We start from the raw sequence: 25,013 nt of genomic DNA on the forward strand, positions 1-25,013 counted from the left end.
GGTCATAGGATCAGTGATTATGCGGGAGGTTGCAGGGCCGGAGGGAGCTACAGAGATAGAGAAGGTCATGACCTCAGTAAGCGGATAAGAACTTTAGATCAGAGATGTGGACTATGATGTGTTGGACACTGGAACAAGAGATCTAATCCAGAAAAGCTGGGCCAGTGCAGACACAAGGGGCGGAATTTTCCCATCCTGCCCGCTACAGGAATCACAGCAGGCGGGACACGGGCTATGCAAAGGTCCGTTGATCCCGGGTGGGATTTTCCAGCATTGGGGCGAGTGCGGCTGGAAAATTCCACCCCAATGGGCCAAATGGACTTCTTCTCCACTGGAACAATTCAGTGAAGAGAGATGAGTTCCAATGTGTTATATCTACTTGACTGCAAAAAGTAAAACTCAAAAGCGTTTACATGTCAAATTAGAAAGCTACTGAGCCCCGTGCTATTGAGGTGTAATGAATTATTAACCTAATAAATGAGAAGTCTCAGTCTGGAACCTAAGTAAAATTCTGATTTTAATTTTGTACATTTGTCTATTTCCTGCTTTCTCAGGGGAAACGATCAAAATCGTTATTGAAGACTACGTGCAGCACCTGAGTGGCTATAATTTCAAGATGACTTTTAATCCTGAGCTTCTGTTCAGCGAGCACTTTCAGTATCGAAACCGGATTTCAGTGGAGTTCAACCACCTCTATCACTGGCATCCACTAATGCCCGACAGCTTCAATGTAAAAGATCATGAGTTCTCTTATGACGAATTTCTTTTCAACTCAGATATCCTCCTGAATTTCACATTGGAAACTTTAGTCGAAGCATTTTCGAAACAGAGAGCGGGCCGGGTAAAAAAATGTCTTTTTAATTTTAACGATTAAAAACCTGAAAGCGCTTGATATGCAGATATTGTGCGCCGGATGGGTGGGATTTTCCCACTGCGCTCACCCCGGATCCGGAAAATCCCACCCAAGGTCGACAGACCTTTCCATGTTCCGCCCCTCACCCGCTCCGACTCCCGTGGCGGGCAGGGCGGTAAAATTCACCCCGATATACACTTTGATCATGCAGATGAATACAAGTATTTAACACAGAGGCTGAAACATTATGGGCGCAATCGTACCTGCCGTTCACGCCACGCTCCTGCCGCAGTGAGTTCGGAGAATTTGATGTGGAGATGCCGGCGTTGGACTGGGGTAAGCACAGTAAGATGTCTCACAACACCAGGTTAAAGTCCAACAGGTTCATTTGGTAGCATGAGCCACAAGCTTTCGGAGCGCTGCCCCTTCATCATGATGAAGGGGCAGTGCTCCGAAAGCTTGTGGCTTGTGCTACCAAATAAACCTGTTGGACTTTAACCTGGCGTTGTGAGATTTCTTACTTCGGAGAATTTGGCAGCCAACCAAATCTCAATTCCCTGCTGGGCTGGGAAACTCCTGCTGGCCCGAACGGTGATAAGATTCCCGCCTACTAATTATAGTATCCATGATTCTCCATTTAATGCTGTAAAGATGGGGAGTATTATAGAGGTGAGTCCCAGCATATCTTCACCAATGCTACTTGGATATTGGGGTGTCGTTGTACACAGCCTTAGGCAATTAAATGGAAATCAATCATTAAAATTGTCACCTTGAGAGGGTTAGAGATAAACAGCACTATGAGAACACAGCAATCTGCTCCGAAGAGCCGTGCACAATTTCATCACAAAACCACAAGATTCTATTCACATGTCTGTCGGGACAATGCTTCTATCCAGGGCAACACAACATTTTCAACCATTTCATTCAGTATCAAAATTAAGTCAGGTTTTATGCTGAAAACAGAGCAAATGGATAACTTTATCCCTTCCAATGTTGACAGAACAATCATGTATGTTTTTCAATGTGCTGTCAACAAGGCTCACCTTGTCCAAGGACACTCAGTTTGACCAGATTCAAACACATGTCCATCTTCTTTCATTAGTTCATCTTATCCGCATTGTCATAGAGTCATAACGTTTTACAGCACAAAGAGAGGCCCTTTTGCCCACCGAGTCTGCGCCAGCCATCAAACACCGATCTGTTCTCATTCCATTTTCCAGCACTTGGTCCGTAGCCTTGTATGCTATGGCGTTTCAAGTGCTCATCTAAATGCTTCTTAAATGTTGTGAGTGTTCCCACCCCTACCACCCTTTCTGGCAGTGAGTTCCAGATTCCCGCCACCCACTGGGTGGAAAAAGATTTTCCTCAAATTCCCTCTGAATCTCTTGACCCTTACCTTAAATCTGGTTATTGGGCCCTCTACTAAGGGGAAAAGTTCCTTCCGATCCACTCTATGTCCCTCATAATTTTCTACACCTCCAACAGGTCTCTCCGCAGCCTTCTCTGCTCTAAGGTAAACAACTCCAGCCTAACCAGCCTCTCTTCATAGCTGAAACGCTCCAGCCCAGGCATGCATCTCGCTTGCTCCATTCCTAGTGCAATCACATCCTTCCTATAGTGTGGCCACCAGAAGTGCACACAATACTCTAGCTGTGGCCTAACGAGTGTTTTACACAGCTCCATCATAACCTCCCTGCTCTTACGTTTTCTGCCTCGGCTAATAAAGACATAAGCCTTCTTCACAAGCGCATTGTGGTAGCAGTTGAAACATGTCAGACCCTTTGTTTACTTCTTAATTTTGGAAACTTGGCAGACTCTGTGTGCAGATAGCTTCATCCAAGTTTTACTTCTTTTACTTTCTGGTCGGAACAAGGCGTCGGCACTTTTTATTTCAGCAAAAGAAAATTTTAAAAAGCGGGTGATGAAACAGTAAATAACTATTGACCAAAGTAAACACTGGGCGGGATTTTCCGGCCGCGCTCACCCCCGAAACCGGCCCGAGGTCGATGGACCTTTCCGTGGTCCGTCCCTCACCTGTTCCGATTCCCGTGGCGGGTGGAACGGGAAAATTCGCCCCACTGTATTTACCTAATAAAAAGAGCTAAATATTGGTGTAATCTCTACAGCACCCTTATAACACATTGACAAAACACACCTCAAGAGAAATACAAAATAGGAATACATTTGTGGAATATCTGTACAGCATGATCCCACCAACCCCCCCCCCCCGCCTTCCCCCACCCCACCCCGGCTCCCACCAGGGGGACCAGCTCAAGGTACAATTGTTCATTACTAAATTGTCAATGTGCAAGAATTGAATAATGTATCTAAATAATGTCAAAAACAAGCATGGATCCGTTTACAAATGGCTAATATTGTTATTACAGATTGGCGGAGGGAAAAATATCCACAGGAAAGTTCTTTCCGTGGCAGTTGATGCCATTGAACACGGGAGACAGTTAAGGCTTCAGCCGTTTAATCAGTACCGGAAATGGTTTGGTCTAACACCGTATAAATCCTTCCAGGAGCTAACAGGTAAGGTTCCAGAGAATGAGGTGTGGAATTGGTAAGAAGCAGATGTTCCCAGTCCCCTGGCTGTGGGGGTGGGGTGGTGGGAGCCTCGAGGCGACTGGGAAATGTGTCAGTTGCCCGCTCAATATTGGTGAGCGATTTGTCCAATAAAGGCCCCTCTTAGGGCCATTCTGAGACCAAAGGAGTGGCCCCTCCCACCGTGAAGGAAGCTGCCAGCTCAGTCAAGGCAGCAGCATTCTGGGGGTGGGTGATTGGAGGCTCCATGCCCACCAAGATAAAAGACCGCAACTGCATCCATCAGAAGCGCTGCTACTTCCCTCCAACTGGATGGCCTTATCAGCTTTGGGCCTCTTGTTAGCTTCTAGACAGGCAACTGAGGGTGACTCTACTCTCGTCTGCCTACCTCAGCAGCTAGAAGTTTAACAACACCAGGTTAAAGTAGAAAACAGTACCACTGCAGGGAAGTCCATTAACTTTAACCTGGTGTTGTTAAACTTCTTACTGTGTTTACCCCAGTCCAACGCCGGCATCTTCACATCATGACCTCAGCAGCTCCCAGTGGGGCTCCCGGCCTTATCACACTGCAGGCCCTCTGATCGGGCCTACCACCTCGGGAGCCAGACAGCAAGCATGGAGGCCACCAATGAGGAAGCTCCGACCAGGAAGACTGGGGCTTGGGGCCATCACTTGGGGCCTGACATCGGAAAATCCAGCCCAATATTTTCAGGTGAATTGGGCAATAGACATAAAGAGAGGAATTTTATCCCTCGAGAGTGGATAGGTCTGGGTTGAGTCAGAAGTAAAGTATTTCCAACCCGCTGCCTACTTGCCTACTTTTGGTTTCAGTAGATGTGGGTCAGAGTTGGGGGTTGAGGTGGGGATAAGGTGCCAGGCGACTGACTCATCCACTCACAGGCGGGCGGTTTGGTCACTGATTTGGAGGAGGCTCCATTTTAGCATGTTTGTAATTTTTTTTATCAGCCAGGTTCCCCAGGGATAAAAAGAGTCAAGCACAACAAACTAACCCCTATGCGTACCTGTTGTGAATTCCCATTGTCATCCCTTAATCTTTAACAGCTCCCCTAGTCTCTTACTGCTCCCCTGCAATATCCCAATCTCCCCCCCACCTCCTGCAATCTCCCAATCTCCCCCCCACCTCCTGAAATCTCCCAATCTCCTCCCCCCCCACCTCCTGCAATCTTCCAATCCCCCCCCCCGACCTCCCAGAATCTCTTGCCCCCATCACCTCCCCACTATCACCCATGCAATCCCCAACACCATCCTGACATCCACCAACCCCCACTCATCCAGCGTCTGCTGTTGGCTGTTTTCCCACCCAGTCGAGAGCCGGCCACTCAGACAGGAAACCTACTGAAAGAAAAATGTAAACATGGATTAAATCCTGCACAGCATCTGGTAAACCCTGACCTCTGGGTTTGTCGCAAGGAAACACTTCCATCCCTTAATGAATATCAGGGCCGGTCCTGTTTCCAACCCTTAATCCGCATTATCCCATTATACTCCGGCGTTCCTTGTTTGATGGTGTCTGTCCTGCAGTCATTCAGAATGTGAAGCTAATGTAGCCCGCGCCAGTCTTTGTTGCTCCCCGGTTTTCTAGCCATACTTGGTGAAAAACGTTGATACCAATCTTTGGACAGTGATCCACAAAGAAAGTGGTCAAAGTGTTTGTACAGCTCATAGCACAGGCCTGGGGAGAATCAGTAGCATCATCCAGTACTTTCCCATCAATTCTCTGAATGAAATGTGGTTCGTCCAGACGTCCTACCATAAAACAAATTCCTTGCATTATCAACGCCTTTTTCAAAACAGTTTCTACTAATGTGATACATAGGGCGGGCTTTTCCGGCCATTCCCACTGGTGGGATTATCCAGTTCTGCCAATGGTGAGACCACATCCGGTGACGGAAAATGCAAACAGCGGGAAACCCCGTTGACAGTCGTGGGAGAGGAAGATGGAGTCAGATATAGGCCAGGGCAAGTAAGGATGGCAGATTCCCTTCCCTAAAGGACATTAGTGAACCAGATGGGTTTTTTGACAATCACTTCACAGTCATTGTTAGGCTTTTTTAATACCAGATTTAAACTGAATTTAAATTTCACCATCTACCATGGTGGGATTCAAACCCAGGTCCCCAGAGCATTGCCCTGGTTCTCTGGATTGCTAGTCCAGTGACAATGGGGCAGCACGATGGCACAGAGAGCAGTCAAACAGACGTGGTTTAAAAAACAGAGGCAGGCACGGTGACACAGTGGTTAGCACTGCTGCCTCACAGCGCCAGGGACCCGGGTTCAATTCGCGGCTTGGGTCACTGTCTGTGCGGAGTGTGGTGAACCACTGTAGTTGTCTGTTTATGTGATAGTTTATGTGATATGCCTGGACACGCCCCTGCTGCCTCAATCCGGGGCTCCACCCTCCTCGGGGTATAAAGGTGGCTGCTCTCCACCCCATTTGCCTCAGTTCGGATTAGATATCGGTTTGGGAGTGCTCCAGTTCTTTCTTCATAAAAGCCTGTTGTTTTGCAACAACGAGTCTTTGCGTAATCAATGGTGCATCACGGAGTTTGCACGTTCTCCCCGTGTCTGCGTGGGTTTCCTCTGGTTGCTCCGGTTTCCTCCCATAGTCTGAAAGACGTGCTGGTTAAGTGCATTGGCCATGCTAAATTCTCCCTCAGTGTACCCGAACAGGCCCCGGAGTGTGGCGACTCGGGGATTTTTATAGTAACTTCATTGCAGTGTTAATGTAAGCCGACTTGTGACTAATAAATAAATACCATGACACCACCTCCCCAGTAACATGAAGAAATTAGATATGGCTCTTGGGGCTAAACGGATCAAGGGATACGGGAGGAAGGCGGGATCTGGACATCGAATTTGAAGAAATGAATGGCGGAGCAGGCTTGAAGGGCTGATTGGCCTACTCATAGAATCATAGAATCCCTACAGTGCAGAAGGAGGCCATTTGGCCCATCAAGTCTGCACCGACCACAATTCCACCCAGGCCCTATTCCCATAACCCCATGTATTTATTCTTGCTAGTCCCCCTGTCACTAAGGGGCAATTGAACAAAGAACAAAGAAAATTACAGCACAGGAACAGGCCCTTCCGCCCTCCAAACCTGCACCGACCATGCTGCCCGACTCAACTAAAACACCCCACCCTTCCGGGGACCATATCCCTCTATTCCCATCCTATTTATGTACTTGTCAAGACGCCCCTTAAAAGTCACTCCCATATCCGCTTCCACTATCTCCCCCGGCAACGAGTTCCGGGCACCCACTACTCTCTGTGTAAAAAATCTGCCTCGTACATCTCCTTTAAATCTTGCCCCTCGCACCTTAATCCTGTGCCCCCTAGTAATTGACTCTTCCACCCTGGGAAATAGCTTCTGACTATCCACTCTGTCCATGCCTCTCATAATCTTGTAGACTTCTATCAGGTCATCCCTCAACCTCCGTCGCTCCAGTGAGAACAAACCAAGTTTCTCCAACCTCTCCTCATAGCTAATGCCCTCCATACCAGGCAACATCCTGGTAAATCTTTTCTGTACCCTCTCCAAAGCCTCCACATCCTTCTGGTAGTGTGGCGACCAGAATTGAACACTATATTCCAAGTGCGGCCTAACTAGGGTTCTATAAAGTTGCAACATGACTTGCCAATTTTTAAACTCAATGCCCCGGCCGATGAAGGCAAGCATGCCATATGCCTTCTTGACTACCTTCTCCACCTGCATTGCCAATTTCAGTGACCTGTGTACCTGTACACCCAGATCCCTTTGCCTATCAATACTCTTAAGGGTTCTGCCATTTACTGTACATTTTCCATCTGTATTAGACCTTCCAAAATGCATTACCTCACATTTGTCCGGATTAAACTCCATCTGCCATCTCTCCGCCCAAGCCAAACCACCTAACCTGCACATCTTTGGACTGTGGGAGGAAACCAGAGCATCCGAAGGAAACCCACGCAGACACAGGGAAAATGTACAAACCCCACACAGACAGTGACCCAAGCCAGGAATTGAACCCGGGTCCCTGGCACTATGAGGCAACAGTGCTAACCACTGTGCCACCGTGCCTGCGTCTGTTTTCTAAACCACGTCTGCTTGACTGTTCTCTGTAGAGTATTTCTCTCCACTTCCTCACTGGTTGAATCATGAGGGAGGAGTGTGTGCCTGTGAGGAAGCTTTCTCTGGCATCCATGTAGCAGCTCTCTCTTCTCTCACAGTGGTTTTGCCCTCCAAGAACCGCTTACATTGCGAGTTCAACTGGAATCCCTTCAAATAGAGATCCTGCATTGCTGGTGTCTTCCCATGCATCCTCCCTGATTGGTTGGGGAACCCAGAGACAGGCGGCTAATTGGTTTGCTCAGGAAAACCAGGGATTGGGATTCCCAGTCTAAAATTGGCCCCAGGCTAAACTGGTGAGATTGCACCCTTAGCACCAATATGGTCGGCAGTTCTCTTTAAAATAGTAAATAGATTCGGTTATTAGTTGCTCTTGGTGAGTTTTTTTTAATCAAAACAAGTACACAGTTAACGTGACCTGAGGTGGATATTGAAATCCATACTTTTCTGTCAACACTGTGAAATAACTTGTAGGATCACGCATGCCTCAGAATTGGAAAGTTGACAGCGCTTCACTAAAAGGAAATCTGGCTGCAGGATTCAGATCTATTCTTGCCTTCCCACAGAGTAATGTGCTTCAATCATTTGCATAATGTTGAAGCGTGCCTGCTCTTGTTCAGCAGGGCGTGTTTTCCATCGCCCGTGGGGGAAAGCACCCAGAATTGGACAGGAAGGGAGCGTTCCGACAGCTCCAAGAAGCCTTCTGCCAAATTGTACCCTAGTTACAGATGACAGCCAGTATGACTCAAGTGGAAAATCCAGGCCTTTTTTCGCATCCACTTTTGGAGCCAGTTTCGTTTAACGTTTGGCTTGGGGCTTTCATCTGTATTGTTTTTATTTCAGTGACTAGAGAAGTGACCTGATATTTATCGAGCTGATTGGTTGTTGCTTCAGTAAGTGATGAGGTATCAATGAAATTCACACTGACCCTCTAATAGCCTGGGCTACACTCTCCAATTTATCCTTCGGACAAGTCATCCAATCCTGTGTTGTACTGATTTGAAGTCAATGGTAATTTAAATTGGGGTTAAATTTGTTGCCACGGTTACAAATTTCCCACTTTAAGTTTATTTATTTATTAGCCACAAGTAAGGCTTACATTAACACTGCAATGAAGTTACTGTGAAATTCCCCTAGTCGCCGCACTCCGGCGCCGGTTCGGGTCAATGTACCTAACCAGCACGTCTTTCAGACTGTGGGAGGATACTGGAGCACCGGAATGGGTACCAAATGATGCTTTTACTCAGAGTATGACAACTGATGAGGCCACATCTGGAGTATTGTGAGCAGTTTTGGTGTCTCTATCTGAGGAAGGATGTCCTTGCTATAGAGGGAATGCACCGAAGGTTCACCAGGTTGATTCCTGGGATGGCAGGTCTGTCAAATGAGGAGAGACTATGTCGGTTAGGATTATATTCACTGGAGTTTAGAAGAGTGAGAGGGGATCTCATAGAAACTTATAAAATTCTAACAGGGTAGATTCAGAAAGAATGTTCCCGATGGTGGGGGAATCCAGAGCTAGAGGTCATAGTTTGAGGATAAGGGGTAAACCTATTGGTATTGAGATGAGGAGAAATTTCTTCACCCAGAGGGTGGTGAATGTGAGGAAGTCACCACCACAGAAAGTAGTTGAAGCCAAAACGTTCTGATTTCAAGAAGAAATTAGATATAGCTCTAGGGACTAAAGGGATCAAGGAATATGGGGGGAAGGGGGGTCAGGATATTGATTTTGATGATCAGCCATGATCAAAATGAATGGCGGAGCAAGCTCAAAGGGACAAATGTCCTCCTCCTGCTTCCAGTTTCTACGCATGTATGTTTCTGTGGTCACATTGTATAAGCCTGCTTTGAACAGAAATGATCAAAATCCATTGAGATTGAAGCCTGAACAAAGGGAAAGCAACAGGAAAGTAATTACTGGAACAAGTGCACTATAATTTTTTTTTTATTCATTCGTGGAACATGGGTGTCACTGGCTGTCCAGCATTTATTGCCCATCGCTAGTTGCCCAAGAGCAGTTGAGAGTCAACCACATTGCTGGAGTCACATGTAGGCCAGACCAGGTGAGGATGGCAGATTTCCTTTCCTAAAGGGCATTAGTGAACCAGATGGGGTTTTCCGACAATCGGCCAATGGTTTCATGGTCATCAGTACATTCTTAATTCCAGTTTTGTTTTATTGAATTTGAATTCCACCGACTGCCATGGCGGGATTCGAACCCGGGTCCCCAGAACATTAGCTGAGTTTCTGGATTAATAGTCCAGTGATAATAGCACGAGGCCAACACTTAATGAATTCTTCGTTCTTTATTGGAATAAAAATAAAATGCTGCGGATGCCGAAGATCTGACCTAAAAACAGAAAATACTGGAAAACCTCAGCGGGTTTTGTGCATAAAACCCAAAAGCTGCTCTTCAATTCCAAAGAAGAGTCATACGGACTCGAAACATTAACTCTGTTTCATAGAAATCATAGAAACCCTACAGTGCAGAAGGAGGCCATTCGGCCCATCGAGTCTGCACCGACCACAATCCCACCCAGGCCCTACCCCCACATATTTTACCCACTAATCCCTCTAACCTACGCATCTCAGGACTCTAAGGGGCAATTTTTAACCTGGCCAATCAACCTAACCCGCACATCTTTGGACTGTGGGAGGAAACCGGAGCACCCGGAGGAAACCCACGCAGACACGAGGAGAATGTGCAAACTTTTTCCCCCACTCTCCAGTAATCCTTTGTTAACTTTCTCCACCTCTTTGATTAAGCATTTTTTCACTCAACCCAAACTCTCCTCTTCCGCGTGGTGTCTATTTTTATTCCTTGCACTCCTGTGTGAGACACCTCGGGATGTTTTTTTCAACGTTAGAGGTTCTGTATAAATGCGGGTTGTTCTTGCATAATTTGACAGTCAAAGCATGCAGGCCGGAATCTTACCACCGTTCACACCGGGTGGGATTTCCCATCCTGCCGCGGTGAACGGAGATTTGGCCGGCCGCCAAATTCTCCGACCTCGCTGCAGCAGGAGCGTGGCGTGAAGGGCCAGTAAGATTGTGCCCGCAGGGTTTATTTTTTTATCATTCATAAAACACTTAAGGCTTCTTGCTCAATAAACTCAATCTGATTATCTTCTTCCATCGTAGGTGAGACGGAAGTGGCAGCGAGACTGGAGAAATTGTACGGACACATTGATGCTCTGGAATTCTTTCCTGCACTGCTGCTGGAAGCACCGTACGAGAATGCCATTTTTGGGGAGAGCATGGTGGAAATGGGTGCTCCCTTTTCCCTCAAAGGACTCATGGGGAATCCAATCTGTTCTCCAGACTATTGGAAGCCAAGCACGTTTGGAGGGCAAAGAGGCTTTGATATCGTCAACACAGCAACGCTTAAGAATTTGGTTTGCCTCAACGTTAAGAAGTGTCCGTACGTGGCTTTCCATGTTCCAAGTGATGCAGACAATGATAGTGAGGAGGGAAAGAGAAAGCCATCTCCTGAGCTGTAATCTGCCAGGGGAATTATTGGGCCAAAGCAGTGGAAGTTTTGGGTACATTAGAAAATGCTGCATGGAATTACGTTCCTGATAACTCTGAACTATCCCATTCAGTTGGCTTTAAGGAGCATGTTGACTGTGTAACAATAGTAAATTATCCTTTATACCCAATTCTGCTTTAGGTCTTACGAAGAAGACAATACCCAACGTTAGGAAGCATAATATAAAAACGGTGTGATACTAAATACACTTGGAATGTTTTACCCAGATAAGAATGTATTTTTATCCTCCAGATAGTTTATTTTATACAGAACTGTGCTTCATTTTTTTGTTAAACTAATTGGAATAGAAATTTGTGTGTTCCAGTGGGATGATCTCTGCCAGTTTTGCATTAGTATTGGTTCCACTGCCAAATGTATAAGCGTGATTCTTTAAGGAGTGCAGGATGAGCACCTAAAGCAGACATTACGTCCCTCAATTAAGCAAATTAGGGACATAATAGCTGTTGTGTGGACCCCTTTGAGAAAATCATGCCCATTGAGTGGCTTAGGCCTGTGCTGCCTCAGGATTCTCCAGAGGCTCCTGCAATCACCATTCAAAGATCGAGATTTTCAATGTTGTTCCTTTTGACAAGAACACCCCTTCCTGTGGAACCAGGAAGCAGCAGTGGTGTATCCGCAATGCTGCAGGAATCATGTTCGTTGTCCTTCCCTTCCCCGTGGGCCCTTTTAAAGGATCGTCGTTTGAAATCATACTGCTAACCTATCAGTTAACACTCCAATAAATGCCATTTTGATTAACAGTAATGTTTTAAGCGTCAGGAGACCTTGTGGATGAAAGTTGCACAGGATATTAATTCAATGTTTCTTCAACGAAAATAAAACACAGCCTGGAGCCAGGAATAAATCACATTGCCCATTCGATAAATTAGGTATTTTCCACATTGGAAAATGTGCAGAGTTGGAGTCTGTGACCAAGGCAGAATTTATATTCGCCTTTAAGAATACCTAGTGCTGCTATTTATCTGGGCTAAAATTTTAAACCACTTTTCAATAACTTAGACAGTTAGTCCGTCACTGCTGATACGTGTCTAAGATGGGATCAAGATTCATCAGATGATGTCTGACTGTTCGGAGATTCAGAGGAGCAGATTTCTTTTGGTTTGCCTCTGCCACGCTGCAGTGGCTTTCGTTAAGTTTTAAGTTGTATTTTAAAGCACCGACCAAGTTCTTTGTTAATCGACGGAGCATCCTGGATTACTCCTGCACACGCCTATTTTTCTCCTTGTTGTTTCTATATTTGGCCATCTGAGCTCCTCCCACACAGTCCCTCTTGGCCAATATGTGTTTGTGCCACCTTTGGCTTGTTCAGTTCCCGGATGGTGATCTCAGCTTTGATTCCAAGTGACTCCTTTAGGGAATGGTTATTATATTTCCTCCTTTCTATTGGGTGCAAGTGATTCGTATTAAATGGCGGAGCTAAAGGGGCTGAATTGCCTGCTCCTAGTTCTTAGGATTCTCGGGATTCTGGATGGCACGGTGGCACAGTGGTTAGCACTGCCGCCTCACAGCGCCAGGGACCTGAGTTTGATTCCGGCCTTGGGTCACTATCCATGTGGAGTTTGCATGTTCTCTCCATGTCTGCCTGAGTTTCTTCCGGGTGCTCCGGTTTCCTCCCACAGTCTAAAGATGTGCAGGTTAGGTGGATTGGCCATGCTAAATTGCCCCTTAGTGATCCAAGATGTGTAGTTCAGGGGGTTAGCGGGGTAAATTTGTGGGGTTACGGGAATGGGGTGGGCCTGGGTAAGATGCTTTGTGGGAGAGTCGGTGCATTGGCCATGCTAAATTCTCCCTCAGTTGTACCCGAACAGGCGCCGGAGTGTGGCGACCAGGGGATTTTCACAGTAACTTCATTGCAGTATTAATGTAAGCCTACTTGTGACACTGATAAATAAACTTTAAAACTGGCTCGATAGGCCAAATGGCCTTTTTCTGCACTGTAGGGACACTATGGCCAGAATTTTACTGACACGCCCGCTCCGATTCCGGGCAGGCGAGGCTCGGAGAACGGCATTCTCTGTTGGCCTCGGGTGGGATCGTTCGGATCTCGGGCCGGTAAAATTCCACCCTATGAATCTAAGTTTGATGCCCCAGCTAATCATCTGCCTTTCAAAGTCCTCAATAGGCTATACAGCGCCAGAGACCTGGTTTCGATTCCGTCCAACTCCTACATGCTGCTTGCATTTTGGGGATGATTTTGATTCATCTGAGGGATGAAGAAGAATAATTATTAGTATTTTGGTGCCGTGGTAAAAAGTTTTTGTAAAGGATGCCCCCCATGGAGAATATGACTGTAAGTGAGGTAACTAAGTTGTGTTTAGATGATGCTATGCTTAACATGAGGAGATTTAACAAAGCTTTAAACTCAGCAAGCTAATGTTTCTACATTATAAATTAACGCTTTGTGGAAGTTCTGTTGTGTTATAAATGTTAAATGAACGTTGCTAATTTTATCCTAAGCTGCTGTTTTACAATACATTCCCTCCCCACCACCCAGTTTTATTTGTCGCTGGATGCAACAGGTATTAAAATTAGGCAAAGTGTGAATCAGGTGTGTTAAGTTAAACTCGCAACCAGTATTTTTCTTATTTTAGTTCATTGCTGTTAAATAAAGAGCAAATGCTCTTCAGGAACAGCCAGCTTGATGAAGCTGAAAGGTTTAGAGTTCAAGGACAGCGCAGACACGATGGGCTGAAGGGCCTCTTTGTCTTGCTCTATGGGACGAATTGTCCCATCCTGCCCGCCATGGGAATCGTAGTGGGCCGGTTGGGGGGTGGGGGGGGGGGGAAGGGCGGGGGGAGGGCGGTGGGGTGGGGAGGGGGAAGGTGAGGACACCTTGCAAAGGTCCATTGATCTCGGGTGGGATTTTCTGGTTTTGGGGTGAGCGCGGCTGGAAAATGCCACCCTATGTCTTTTACGCTTGCTTGTAACTCAATTTTTGAAAGCCTTTCCATCTGCTGGGAAATCTGATTTGGGGAGCAGGTTAATTGCGGAGATGGATGTGGGATGTTTAACATTGACTGTGACAGACATTTCTGGCATAGGAACAGAAAATGCTAGCAGTACGCAGCCAACCGATCGGTCAGCGTCTGAAACATTAATCTGCCCCGTGCCGTTCCAGACTGATCGAGGTATTTACAAGAATTTTTAAGCGGACTTTGTCGTCCCTGACTAAGCAGTTACCAGTGTTTTCACACCTCTTTGCATGATGCACAACTCTCATTGAAGTTAAAGTCCCTTTCACAAGCACAATCTAACACTGAATAAAGTTTGTGTAAGCTGTTTGGATACCACTCCGATGGTTCTACATACTGGATGGGATTTTGCACTCTGTGCAGTCTGAGGTGAGAAACCCGGCATGTAGCTTTCCAGCTGCACAGCCGAGTTTTCTCGCCGTATTCGCTGGTATTCTGTGCACAGAATCTGGGTAAGAGTTTTAACAACACCAGGTTAAAGTCCAACAGGTTTATTTGGTAGCAAATGCCATATTGGTGTTTGCTACCAAATAAACCTGTTGGACTTTAACCTGGTGTTGTTAAAACTCTTACTGTGCTTACCCCAGTCCAACGCCGGCATCTTCACATCACAGAATCTGGGGACATGGTTTCTGCCATCATGGTGTTGGAGCAGGGGACTGATAGAGCTACCCTTTATAAAGAGCTTTAAAAAGAACTCCACCCCCACTCCATCTCCCCGCCAAGGACACGGGGGACCCCCTCATGAGTAATGGGGCAACCCCCACATGAGCACTGGGCAACTCATCCCTCCCTGTCCACTTCACATAAGCCACCGGGGCAACCCCTCACCCTCCCAAAAGAACCAGGGCAAACCCCCCTCCCCCCCCCAATACCCTTTCCCCACACACAAGGGGAACCCACTCCCCCAATGGGCCTACCCAGAGGGCTCATTCTGACACAGCCCCCTGGAAATGCCATGTTGGCACTCCATCCCCCCAGGGGCTATACTGTAACCCGGTGGGTTTCCCACAACAGTTTCCCATTTTTCAATAGCTGTTGTAACATTGGCAAGGGTTCCCTATTATGGCGGGTTCCTTACCTGGGGGCGGGGGGTGGGGAACATATGGAGGAGAAGCCCTTTAAATGCATTTGAATGAGGGTGAGAACCTCGTCACGTCACCGGCGAGGGGGCAGGGGAAAATCGGAAAGCAAGATCCCACCAGTAAGAATCTCGTTTTCCAGCTCTCGCGAGATGTTGTGCTCACGGCGAACGTGGGTGTATTATCCCCGTTGTGAGAGAAACATCCTGAATCAATTGTAAAATTGACGGCAGGTTATAAAAGTACTTTTGGGGTTGGGCTCCTCTTCCCTAATTTCTGAAGTTACAGGAAAGCATTTTCCCAAATCAGGTTTTGAATTCTGTACCTTTGTTTGCCGACTGAATGAATGGCCTGTGCCTTACTGGGATCTTTCCTCAGAAGTTATTGAAAAGTCTTAAATCAATGATTTGTACTCATTCATTCAGCAATAGCAGTCCCAGCACAGAAAGGGACATGTGGCTCCGTTGTCTCCGAGCCACTTCTCCCTTGACACTCAAATGTTTCCACCTAATTCCCTTTCCCTGGGGTTTGTTTTTGTGCTGTACCCTTCCTGTTTCCTTCTTGAGCTGTCAACTCTTCACCTCTACGATTGGCACAGCTTCAACAGTTACTTGTCTGATCATGCCTTCCCCATACCTTAATTTTTACTTGTGTGTGCGTGTGTATGTGGGGGGGGGGGGGGGGGTGGGGAGGGGTGCACATGGGGTGGAGGAGTTACGCAATAACCCCCAGACTAATCCTAAAGTTTTGCTGCTAGTTACTGCTTCACTGGCAAGTTGGAAATAGTCATCCATATCTTTACCATGACAAATCCTTTCTAAATTAGGACCACTTATATTAGACCCTGTCCCTGATGGACGTTGACCGGTGGCAGTCTCTAATGGGTTAAATCTCACCTATATATTCTGTCAACCAACTGGTATGGCCTGTCCCCTCCACCAACCATTTTGCAAAGAGTGCTTTGTGTGCAAGGTCAATGGACACAAGGCCCTAAAATACTCGCGGCCAGTCCCCCCGACACAGGGAGTGGAGAGAGAATGGGGACGTGGTGCTGCTCTCAATGAGGATTGACCACATCCATGTTTCAAGATGGCGCTGGAACGTGGCAATTCTTGCAAGCTATGTATGGTATGATTGGTATGGATGGCACGCAAATCAATACTTTTCACTATATCTCAGTACATGTGACAATAATAAATCAAATCAAACCTTCATTAATCTTGCCCACTTCAGTTAATATTGTGGTTGGCCAATGGTTCTTAAGTCTGAGGCCTGAAAAGAGCAACAGTAATATAGCCGCGAAGTCTTTGCTTTCTTCATTTGAGAAAAGGTTACTATTTTTTAAACTCAGTTTGCCAGGCAGTGAAGGATGAAAGACAGGAGTTTGTATTTACAGGGACACTATGTGGAATTTTCCACTCCCCCCGCCCATGTCGTGCTTTCCGCTGGCGGAGGCAGCTCGCCGGTGGACAATGTCGATGGCACTTTGTATCATTTGTCGGCTGTGTCCAGGGAACCCATTGCAGGGGGTCGCCATCGGCAGAACTGGAAGATCCCGCCGGCGGGAAGGGCTGGAAAATTTGTCCGACTGACTGCACATTGTCCACCTCGAATTAACAAACGCGCTTTCACCCCGCTCCTCTACTCTTCTGAGTACGTCGATTAAATAAATGATCAAATAGTTAATTAGAGTGGAAAATTCCACATAGTGTCCCTGTAAATACAAACTCCTGTCTTTCAGCCCTTCCCACCAGCAGAATCTTCCAGTCCCGCCAAAAGGTGATCCCATTGTGGCGGGTTCCCTATTGTGGCGGGTCCCCTATTGTGGCGGGTTTCACTTGTGTGTATGTGGGGAGCGGAGTCATGAAGAACACAGTAGTCTTCGGCAGGACTGGAAGATCCTACTGGCGGCCAATAGCGAGCCGCCTCCACCACGGGGAGATCCACTGCCGAGGGGTGGGGAGGTGGGGGGTGGGGGGGGGGGGGGGGGGGGATGGAAAGTCCTGAACATGTGGTCTGACCTGCTGGGTATTTCAATAGCAACCTGCATTTAAATAGCACCTTTAACACAGCAGAATGTGCTGTTTGGCATTTGACAAGAGTGCTGTTGGTGAAACGCATTTTTGGCAGTGAACCGCAGAAGGAGGTGGCAGTTCAGGTGCCCAGTTGCTTCGCCGTGGAGGTTTTTGATGTCAGAGGGGGAACTAGAGTGGCAAAGGGGCTCAGGGAGAGAAATCCAGCATTTTCTGAACGTATTTCAGCTTTCCAGCATGGTTACAGCATGGCAAGAGGCCTCTCAGCCTGCACTGTCTGTGCTGGCCCTCTGTAGGAACAATTCACAAAGGGCGGGATTTTCCAGCCGCGCTCACCCCCAAACTGGAAAATCCCGTCCGAGGTCAACGGACCTTTCCATGGCCCGCCCCTCGCCCGCTTCGATTCCCATGGCGGGCAGAATGGGAAAAGTCGCCCCCTAGTGTTACCCCGTCCCTGCACGTTCTGTCAGTGGCCCTAGCTGCACGCCCTCAGCAGAATCTAACTCCACAAGTCCGGAGTTTGCGGAGTGGCTCTCTCAGTGAGAAAGATGTGATCAGTGAGGCTCCTGGAATTCCTGATAGATGTCTCCAAAATTATAAAGGCATAGACAGGGTGGATAATCAGAAGCTCTTTCCTCAGGGTGGAGGGGTCGACTACAAGAGGGAACAGGTGAGAGGTGGTGAGTTTCGGTGGGATGTGCAGGGAAAGTTTTTCACACAGAGGGTGGTGGGTGCCTGGAACGCCAGTGGAGGTGGTGGAAGTAGGCACGTTAGCAATGTTCAAGATGTATCTTGATAGACACATCAGCAGGAGGCGAACAGAGGGATAGAATCTGTGTATCGGTGCAGGCTTGGTGAGCCGACGGGCCCGTTCCTGTGCTGTATTGTCCTTTGTCCTTATGAGTGGCTTCTTGCTGAGAAAATCATCAGCATCCAAAGTCCTTCTCGATTTGGCAGTGGCAGGATTGGAGAGAAATCGGATTCTTGTTCCTCTTTATTCCAGCGTATTGCTGACTCTTGGAATGGGCGGTGCTGTATCCTGAATCCGTTCAGTATCAAAACACCAAACTGTAGATTGCTGCAGGCACTGACAATGTAGAATGAGTATCAGATTATCATTGACTGGCCGACTTAGATACATACTGGTTGTGCTGTTTGCAGACATTTCCAACCTCCCTGTCCCTGGCATTGCGATCAACTCAATGGGTTGAAATGTTGTAAGCAAACAAATTCCTTGGGGGTTTAATGTTTTGGTGACCTTGCTGTCTGCATGGTGAAGCATTTCAAGCGTATGAATGGATGATGTTCTTTGTCAGAATTTAAATGTACACTTAAAATCACTATTATTTATATATTTGCTTTAATATTATGGTCAGAGTGCCTGGATATAATTAGTGTAACTTTATTAGAATGAATGGACAAGTTCAAGTGTACTGAAATACATTAGGCATTACCCTTCAGGGAAACATGGTTAATTGCGTTGGGTTGGGAACACAAGATGGACGTTTTGTAGCGGGCCAGTTAAATTCCATCGTTAAAATATAAGAGTGATGCTCACACAGACATTTACTAATGCACTATCATAAGCACTGGAACCAATGTGTAAGTTAAACAGTTTTATTCTTTGTTAATATTAAGAGGCCCTTTTCCCACATCTTTCAGTAAGGCACACTAAACCAAAATACTCCACTTAACTTTCTGGCCTGGACTTATTTTCACACACACGGGAAGGATGTGGGGGCTTTGGAGAGAATGCAGAAGAGGTTTACTAGGATGCTGCCTGGATTGGAGGTTATGAGCTATAAGGAGAGGCTGGACAAACTAGGGTTGTTTTCTCTGAAGCAGCGGAGGCTGAGGGGAGACCTGATAGAAGTCTATAAAATTATGAGAGGCATAGATAGGGGTGCCAGTCAGAATCTTTTTCCCAGAGTTGAAATGTCTAATACTCGGGGCATGCACACTTAAGGTGAGAGGGGGAAAGTTCAAAGGAGGTGTGAGGGGCAAGTTTATTTACACAGAGTGTGGTAGGTGTCTAGAACACACTGCCGGGGGTGGTGGAGACAGATATGATAGGGATGCTTAAGGGGCTTTTAGATAAGCACATAGATATGCAAAGAATAGGGGGATATGGACCAAGGGCTGGCAGAAGGGATTGGTTAAATTTGGCTTCATGTTCTCATAGAAATCATAGAAACCCTACAGTACAGAAAGAGGCCATTCGGCCCATCGAGTCTGCACCGACCACAATCCCACCCAGGCCCTACCCCCATATCCCTACATATTTTACCCACTAATCCCTCTAATCTACGCATCCCAGGACACTAAGGGGCAATTTTAGCATGGCCAATCAACCTAACCCGCACATCTTTGGACTGTGGGAGGAAACCGGAGCACCCGGAGGAAACCCATGCAGGCACGAGGAGAATGTGCAAACTCCACACAGACAGTGACCCAAGCCAGGAATTGAACCCAGGTCCCTGGAGCTGTGAAGTAGCAGTGCTAACCACTGTGCTACCGTGTTCTGTACAAAATTATGGGCCAAAGAGTCTGTTCCTGTGCTGTACTGTTCTATGTTCTGGGAATGACATCCTTCCATGCTGTAAGGTTCAACAGTCCTGTAAGCGAACTAGCAATTTGACCCGGTGTGCGCTGGAACTCTCATTAAGGCAACTCACTTCATTTTCCTGGTTGGATTTATGCAATTTGTCCCAGAGATTCAGCATCAGGGGCGAGGAACTGGGTGTGTCAGCACTGAGTGCCAGAGCAGCATCCTGTGCCACTTAGGCCATGGCATGACACGGCCCACAAATGACTCGCGACTATCATCACATAAAGTGAAGACGTAGCTATAATGATTCTGTGGTGAGAGGATCTCAAGAAAACTCTGTGATCGCGTTCACAGAATAAAAGCTGCGTCGCAGAGACACACAATTGCATTTTGTGCAAATCTTTAATTAAAGAATAATTACTTAACTGTGTGACAGGTTTACCATCCATCCAGAGTGATGCCACAATCATTGTGCAATGATTCTAGGAATCACTGTATCAACATTTATGAAGCTAATGTGATTCAGAATAGGATTAAACACAAGTGATTATTGACACAAAGGGGAATTAAGGCAGCAACATTGCACCCATCAACAGTGGAAGGACCAATTTCAGGCTGCAATCTCCCACATCCAAATACCCTCTGAGATAAGCCAAATCCCACACTGGAAACATGTGATATTTAAGTGTGCTATGTGTCCATCTGAATTAGGCATTTGGAATCCTGCAGATGGATTCTAATATAAGAACATACAAAATAGGGCCAGGAGTGGACCCCTCTGATGGCACCTTCCAAACTCATGACTGCTGTCATCTAGAAGGACGAGGGCAGCAGATACATGAATACGTCAGCACCTGGATGCTCCCCTCTAAGCCACACATCATCCTGACCTGGAAATATGTCGCCGTTCCTTCAACGTCACTGGGTCAAAATCTCGGAACTCCCTCCCTAACAGCACTATGGCTGTGCCTATGCCACATGGACTGCAGCTGTTCCACCACCTTCTCCAGGGCAATTAGGGATGGGAAATGGATGCTGGCCTAACCGGCGAATCCCACATCCCTTGAATGAATAAAATAAAACATGGCCCCTTGAGTCTGTTCCACTGTGCAATAATAACATTGCTGAATTCTACACTAACTCCACATCTCAGTCTTGAATATATTTACCCACTGAAAATCTGCAGTCCTCCGGGGTTGAGATTTCCAAAGATTCACATCTTCAGAGGGAAGAATTTTCTTTTCAATCCTAAAATGCCACCCACTCATCCTGAGGCTCTGACTCCTGGTTTTAGACACCGCAGCCAGGGGCAACACCTTGTCACATTCTTTAATATGTCTATATTGTAGGATTCCCAATTGAAAAAGCAGCTGGAGATATCCTGGCTTTTGAGGTGTGAAGACAGCTCACTAGCAGGTGAGAAATCTTCCCATAGTTACAGTTATGTGGATCCGGGAGATGCAGGAGTTGGCTCCACAGAAATGTTGTGGCCAATGGCCAACCTGGGCCCACTTCCTCCACTCTGTCATCCTCCCACACGTAGGATATGACCAGTAGAGGAGCCGGCTGGGATTGGTCAAGCCTCTACCAGAAAGTTACCTTGGGATGTCCAAGTGGTGACCAGGACCAGGGGCGGCACGGTGGCACAGTGGTTAGCACTGCTGCCTCACAGCGCCAGGGACCCGGGATCGATTCCCCGGCTTGGGTCACTGTCTGTGTGGAGTTTGCACATTCTCCCCATGTCTGCGTGGGTTTCCTCCGGGTACTCCGGTTTCCTCCCACAGTCCAAAGATGATAACTGGCCATGCTAAATTCTTCCTCAGTGTACCCAAACAGGCGCCAGAGTGTGGCGACTGGGGTAATTTCACAGTAACTTCATTACAGTGTTAATGTAAAGCCTACTTGGGACGAATAATAAATAAACTTCAAAAGGACCTGTTGGGCTAAACGGGATCCTGAGGCGCAAACTCAATTGTCTCCCTGCCTACGTTCTGGCTGAGTTGAGTTTCTCTTGCAAAAAGTCAGTCTAATCCATCATGCCAAGCTTCATGACCCTAAATTAAGGGCAGGCTTCAGCATTAGATGTGATAGGCTGGCAACGGGTTTAAAATGAACATACAATAGGGGATATCGGGAGAAACCTGGTCACCAAGAGAGAATGGATTGTGGAACTAGACCATAGGGACGGCATGGTGGCACACTGCTACCTGACAGCGCCAGGGACCCGGATTCAATTCCCAGCTTGGATCACTGTCTGTGCAGAGTCTGCATGTTCTCCCCGTGTCTGCATGGGTTTCCTCCGGGTGCTCCAGTTTCCTCCCACAGTCAGAAAGGCATGCTGGTTAGGTGCATTGGCCACGCTAAATTCTCCCTCAGTGTACCCGAATAGACGCTGTAGTGTGGGGACTGGGAGATTTTCGCAGTAACTTCATTGCAGTGTTAATGTAAGCCTACTTGTGGCACTAATAACGTGGGAGCAGAAATCGGCCATTTGGCCCATCGAACCTTCTCCACCATTCAATGAGATCATGACTGATCTGATGTGATAATCCTCAACTGCACTTTCCCCCCTTATCCCCATAGCCCTTGATCCTCTTACTGAATAAAAATCAGTCTATCTCAGCCTTGAACAGACCTAATGACCCAGCCTCTCTAGCCCTCTGCGGTAAATGCACTGCCTTAAGGATTGGCTGAAATGAATAAAATCGATGCAGAGAAGCTATATGAGCTTGAGAATGGAAGGAATAGAATGATATATTGATAGGGGTAGGAAGTAGCTTGTGTTGAGCATAGACAAGTCTTGTTTCGATACTGTAAATTCTATGCAATTTTAACATTAGTGTGACTTTTTTAATTGAAAAGAATTGAATTCATGCCAACAGCGTGAAAATCAAGGGCTAACAACACTGCATCTGTTGCTTTTGGTTCGATATTTCAACCAAATTAATGCTTGGACCTTCATTCCTTCAGCAAAAGATGAACATTTCATTATTCACGGAAATTTTCCACTGAAGCTTATATCTACAAAGAACAAAGAACAATACAGCACAGGAACAGGCCCTTCGGCCCTCCAAGCCCGCGCCACTCCCTGGTCCAAACTAGACCATTCTTTTGTATCCCTCCATTCCCACTCCGTTCATGTGGCTATCTAGATAAGTCTTAAACGTTCCCAGTGTGTCCGCCTCCACCACCTTGCCCGGCAGCGCATTCCAGGCCCCCGCCACTCTCTGTGTAAAATACGTCCTTCTGATATCCGTGTTAAACCTCCCCCGCCTCCCCCCTCACCTTGAACCTCTGACCCCTCGTGAACGTCAGCACCGACCTGGGAAAAAGCTTCCCACCGTTCACCCTATCTATGCCTTTCATAATTTTATACACCTCTATTAGGTCAAATCTCAGTTGGCATGTTTGACTAGGGATCCTTCTTTACATTTTATTCATCTGCTACTTTAAAAAAAATGAATCATGGCTTTCTCAAAAAAAAAACTGCTTGGTCGTGGAAATTAAGTTTATTTTATTTTTCAAACCATCTGAAAAAGGAAGAGATCATAAAAATCAGCCACAGACAGTGAGTTCAACCAAAGTAAAATCAGATTTTGTTTACAGACAAGAGTGCATCTTTCCACTACACATAAAAAAGTGTACAAAATAACAGTCTTATATTAAAATCAATGGCAGCTTTAGGGAGTAAGATCAATTCTCTGCAGATGTTGTGAATAATTGCCCATACCAGCCATTTCCTGCATTGATCTGCACTTATACCTGTGCTAGCAATAAGTGAACCTTTGACATTATCTGTATCAATGGAACTGGGCTGCATGAATCATGGTCTTCTGTTCTTTTTTATTCATGGGACGTGGGCGTCGCTGGCTGGGTCAGCATTTATTGCCCATCCCTAGTTGCCCTTGGAGGGCAGTTGAGAGTCAACCACATTGCTATGGCTCTGAAATCACATGTAGGCCAGACTAGGTAAGGAAGGCAGATTTCCTTCCCTAAAGGACATTAGTGAACCAGATGGGTTTCTCCGACAATGGTTTCGTGGTCATCAGTAGATTCTTAATTCCAGATTTTTAAAAATTGAATTCAAATTCGTCCATCTGCCGTGTCGGGTTTCGCAACCCGAGTCCCCAGAACATTAGCTGAGTTTCTGGATTAATAGTCTAGCGATAATACTGCCATCGCCTCCCCTTGTGCCACAGCAACAGATTCAATTTTACATTGAATAGGACTCTTCATTTCTTCTATACCAGAACTGCATGAAGCTGCTTGGTTTATGAATATATTTATTTTAAAGCCAAGATTCATTTCACTAATCTTGGTCCCATGTAGGCTGGGTTTTTTTTAACTTGCCTTTTCAATAGTTCTGTCTATGCACGTGTTACATTTTGACAGATTAGAACCTATCATTTGATTTGGATTTAACATAGGCTGGTGACAGTTTCTCTCCGACCAATCTTGCTAACTGATTCAAATCGAAGCAATAAGGAGAAGTTGTCATAGTCCCAGATGACCATAGGCTGCTCTCCCCTTCAAAGGGGGGATTGAGTGATAGTGATTTAACCTGACAATCACCACACCTCAGGCAAGGGGCAAAGTGGGGAAGGGCCTTCATGAACTAACCTCAGCCGGTACTGGAATTGAACCTACACTAATGGAGTCACTCCGCATCACTAAACCAGCCATCCAGCCAGCTGAGCTAATCGAAACAATAGCTGTGAGCAAATGTACCCAGGTGCTCAACATCAGCTTCAGAGTAATTGAGAACAAAAAGTAATTAAAGTGAACAGATTAGCAAATCCTTCCCTCTATAGAATCGACACAAACAAGTGAATCACCTACTCGTCATTAATGGCAGGACAGTAGCAATGTGTCGATAACCAGTCCATTGGATGTCTCAATCATTGCCTGAAAAGGAGATTTCGGATTGTCTTATACCAAATGCCCCATCCTTGTACCTTTATCACAGACAGTCACAGCAGAGACCAGTACATGTTATTTTACATTTAGCATATAACCCAAAAAAAAGCATTCATTACTGCAGATGCAAGTGAGGTGGGATAGCTATGAATGCAGTGTGCAGGGTTATGGTACACCAAAGCCATCTCTATTTAATATCCAGCATGTATTTGTGTCAGCATTGCTTCAGTCACTGTGTTGAACATTTCAGTACATAGACGCTGTATCCCCATTCCCACCACCTCACCAGGTCACAATAGATAATGGGCACTTTTTTTCCAGCATAGACCATTCATCATTGTTATCACAGAAATGGTTGATTTATTGCGAACTTACATATAAT

At 46.5% G+C, this 25,013-nt stretch overlaps 1 protein-coding gene across 2 annotated transcripts in view; it reads left to right on the forward strand.

Annotated features, from left to right (window-relative positions):
* Positions 1 to 13,621, forward strand: part of LOC144502519 (prostaglandin G/H synthase 1-like) — a 106,124-nt gene extending 92,503 nt beyond the window's left edge. For both annotated transcript variants that reach the window (XM_078226573.1, XM_078226574.1), the window contains 3 exons: positions 555 to 841; positions 3,241 to 3,388; positions 10,671 to 13,621. In XM_078226573.1, coding sequence (XP_078082699.1) covers positions 555 to 841; positions 3,241 to 3,388; positions 10,671 to 11,029 — 794 coding nt within the window. In that variant the 3' untranslated portion in view covers positions 11,030 to 13,621. The remainder of the gene's footprint in view (positions 1 to 554; positions 842 to 3,240; positions 3,389 to 10,670) is intronic.
* Positions 13,622 to 25,013: the final 11,392 nt, after the last annotated feature.

This window comes from Mustelus asterias, chromosome 13 (assembly GCF_964213995.1).
Source record: "Mustelus asterias chromosome 13, sMusAst1.hap1.1, whole genome shotgun sequence".
Classification (NCBI taxonomy): Eukaryota; Metazoa; Chordata; class Chondrichthyes; order Carcharhiniformes; family Triakidae; genus Mustelus; species Mustelus asterias.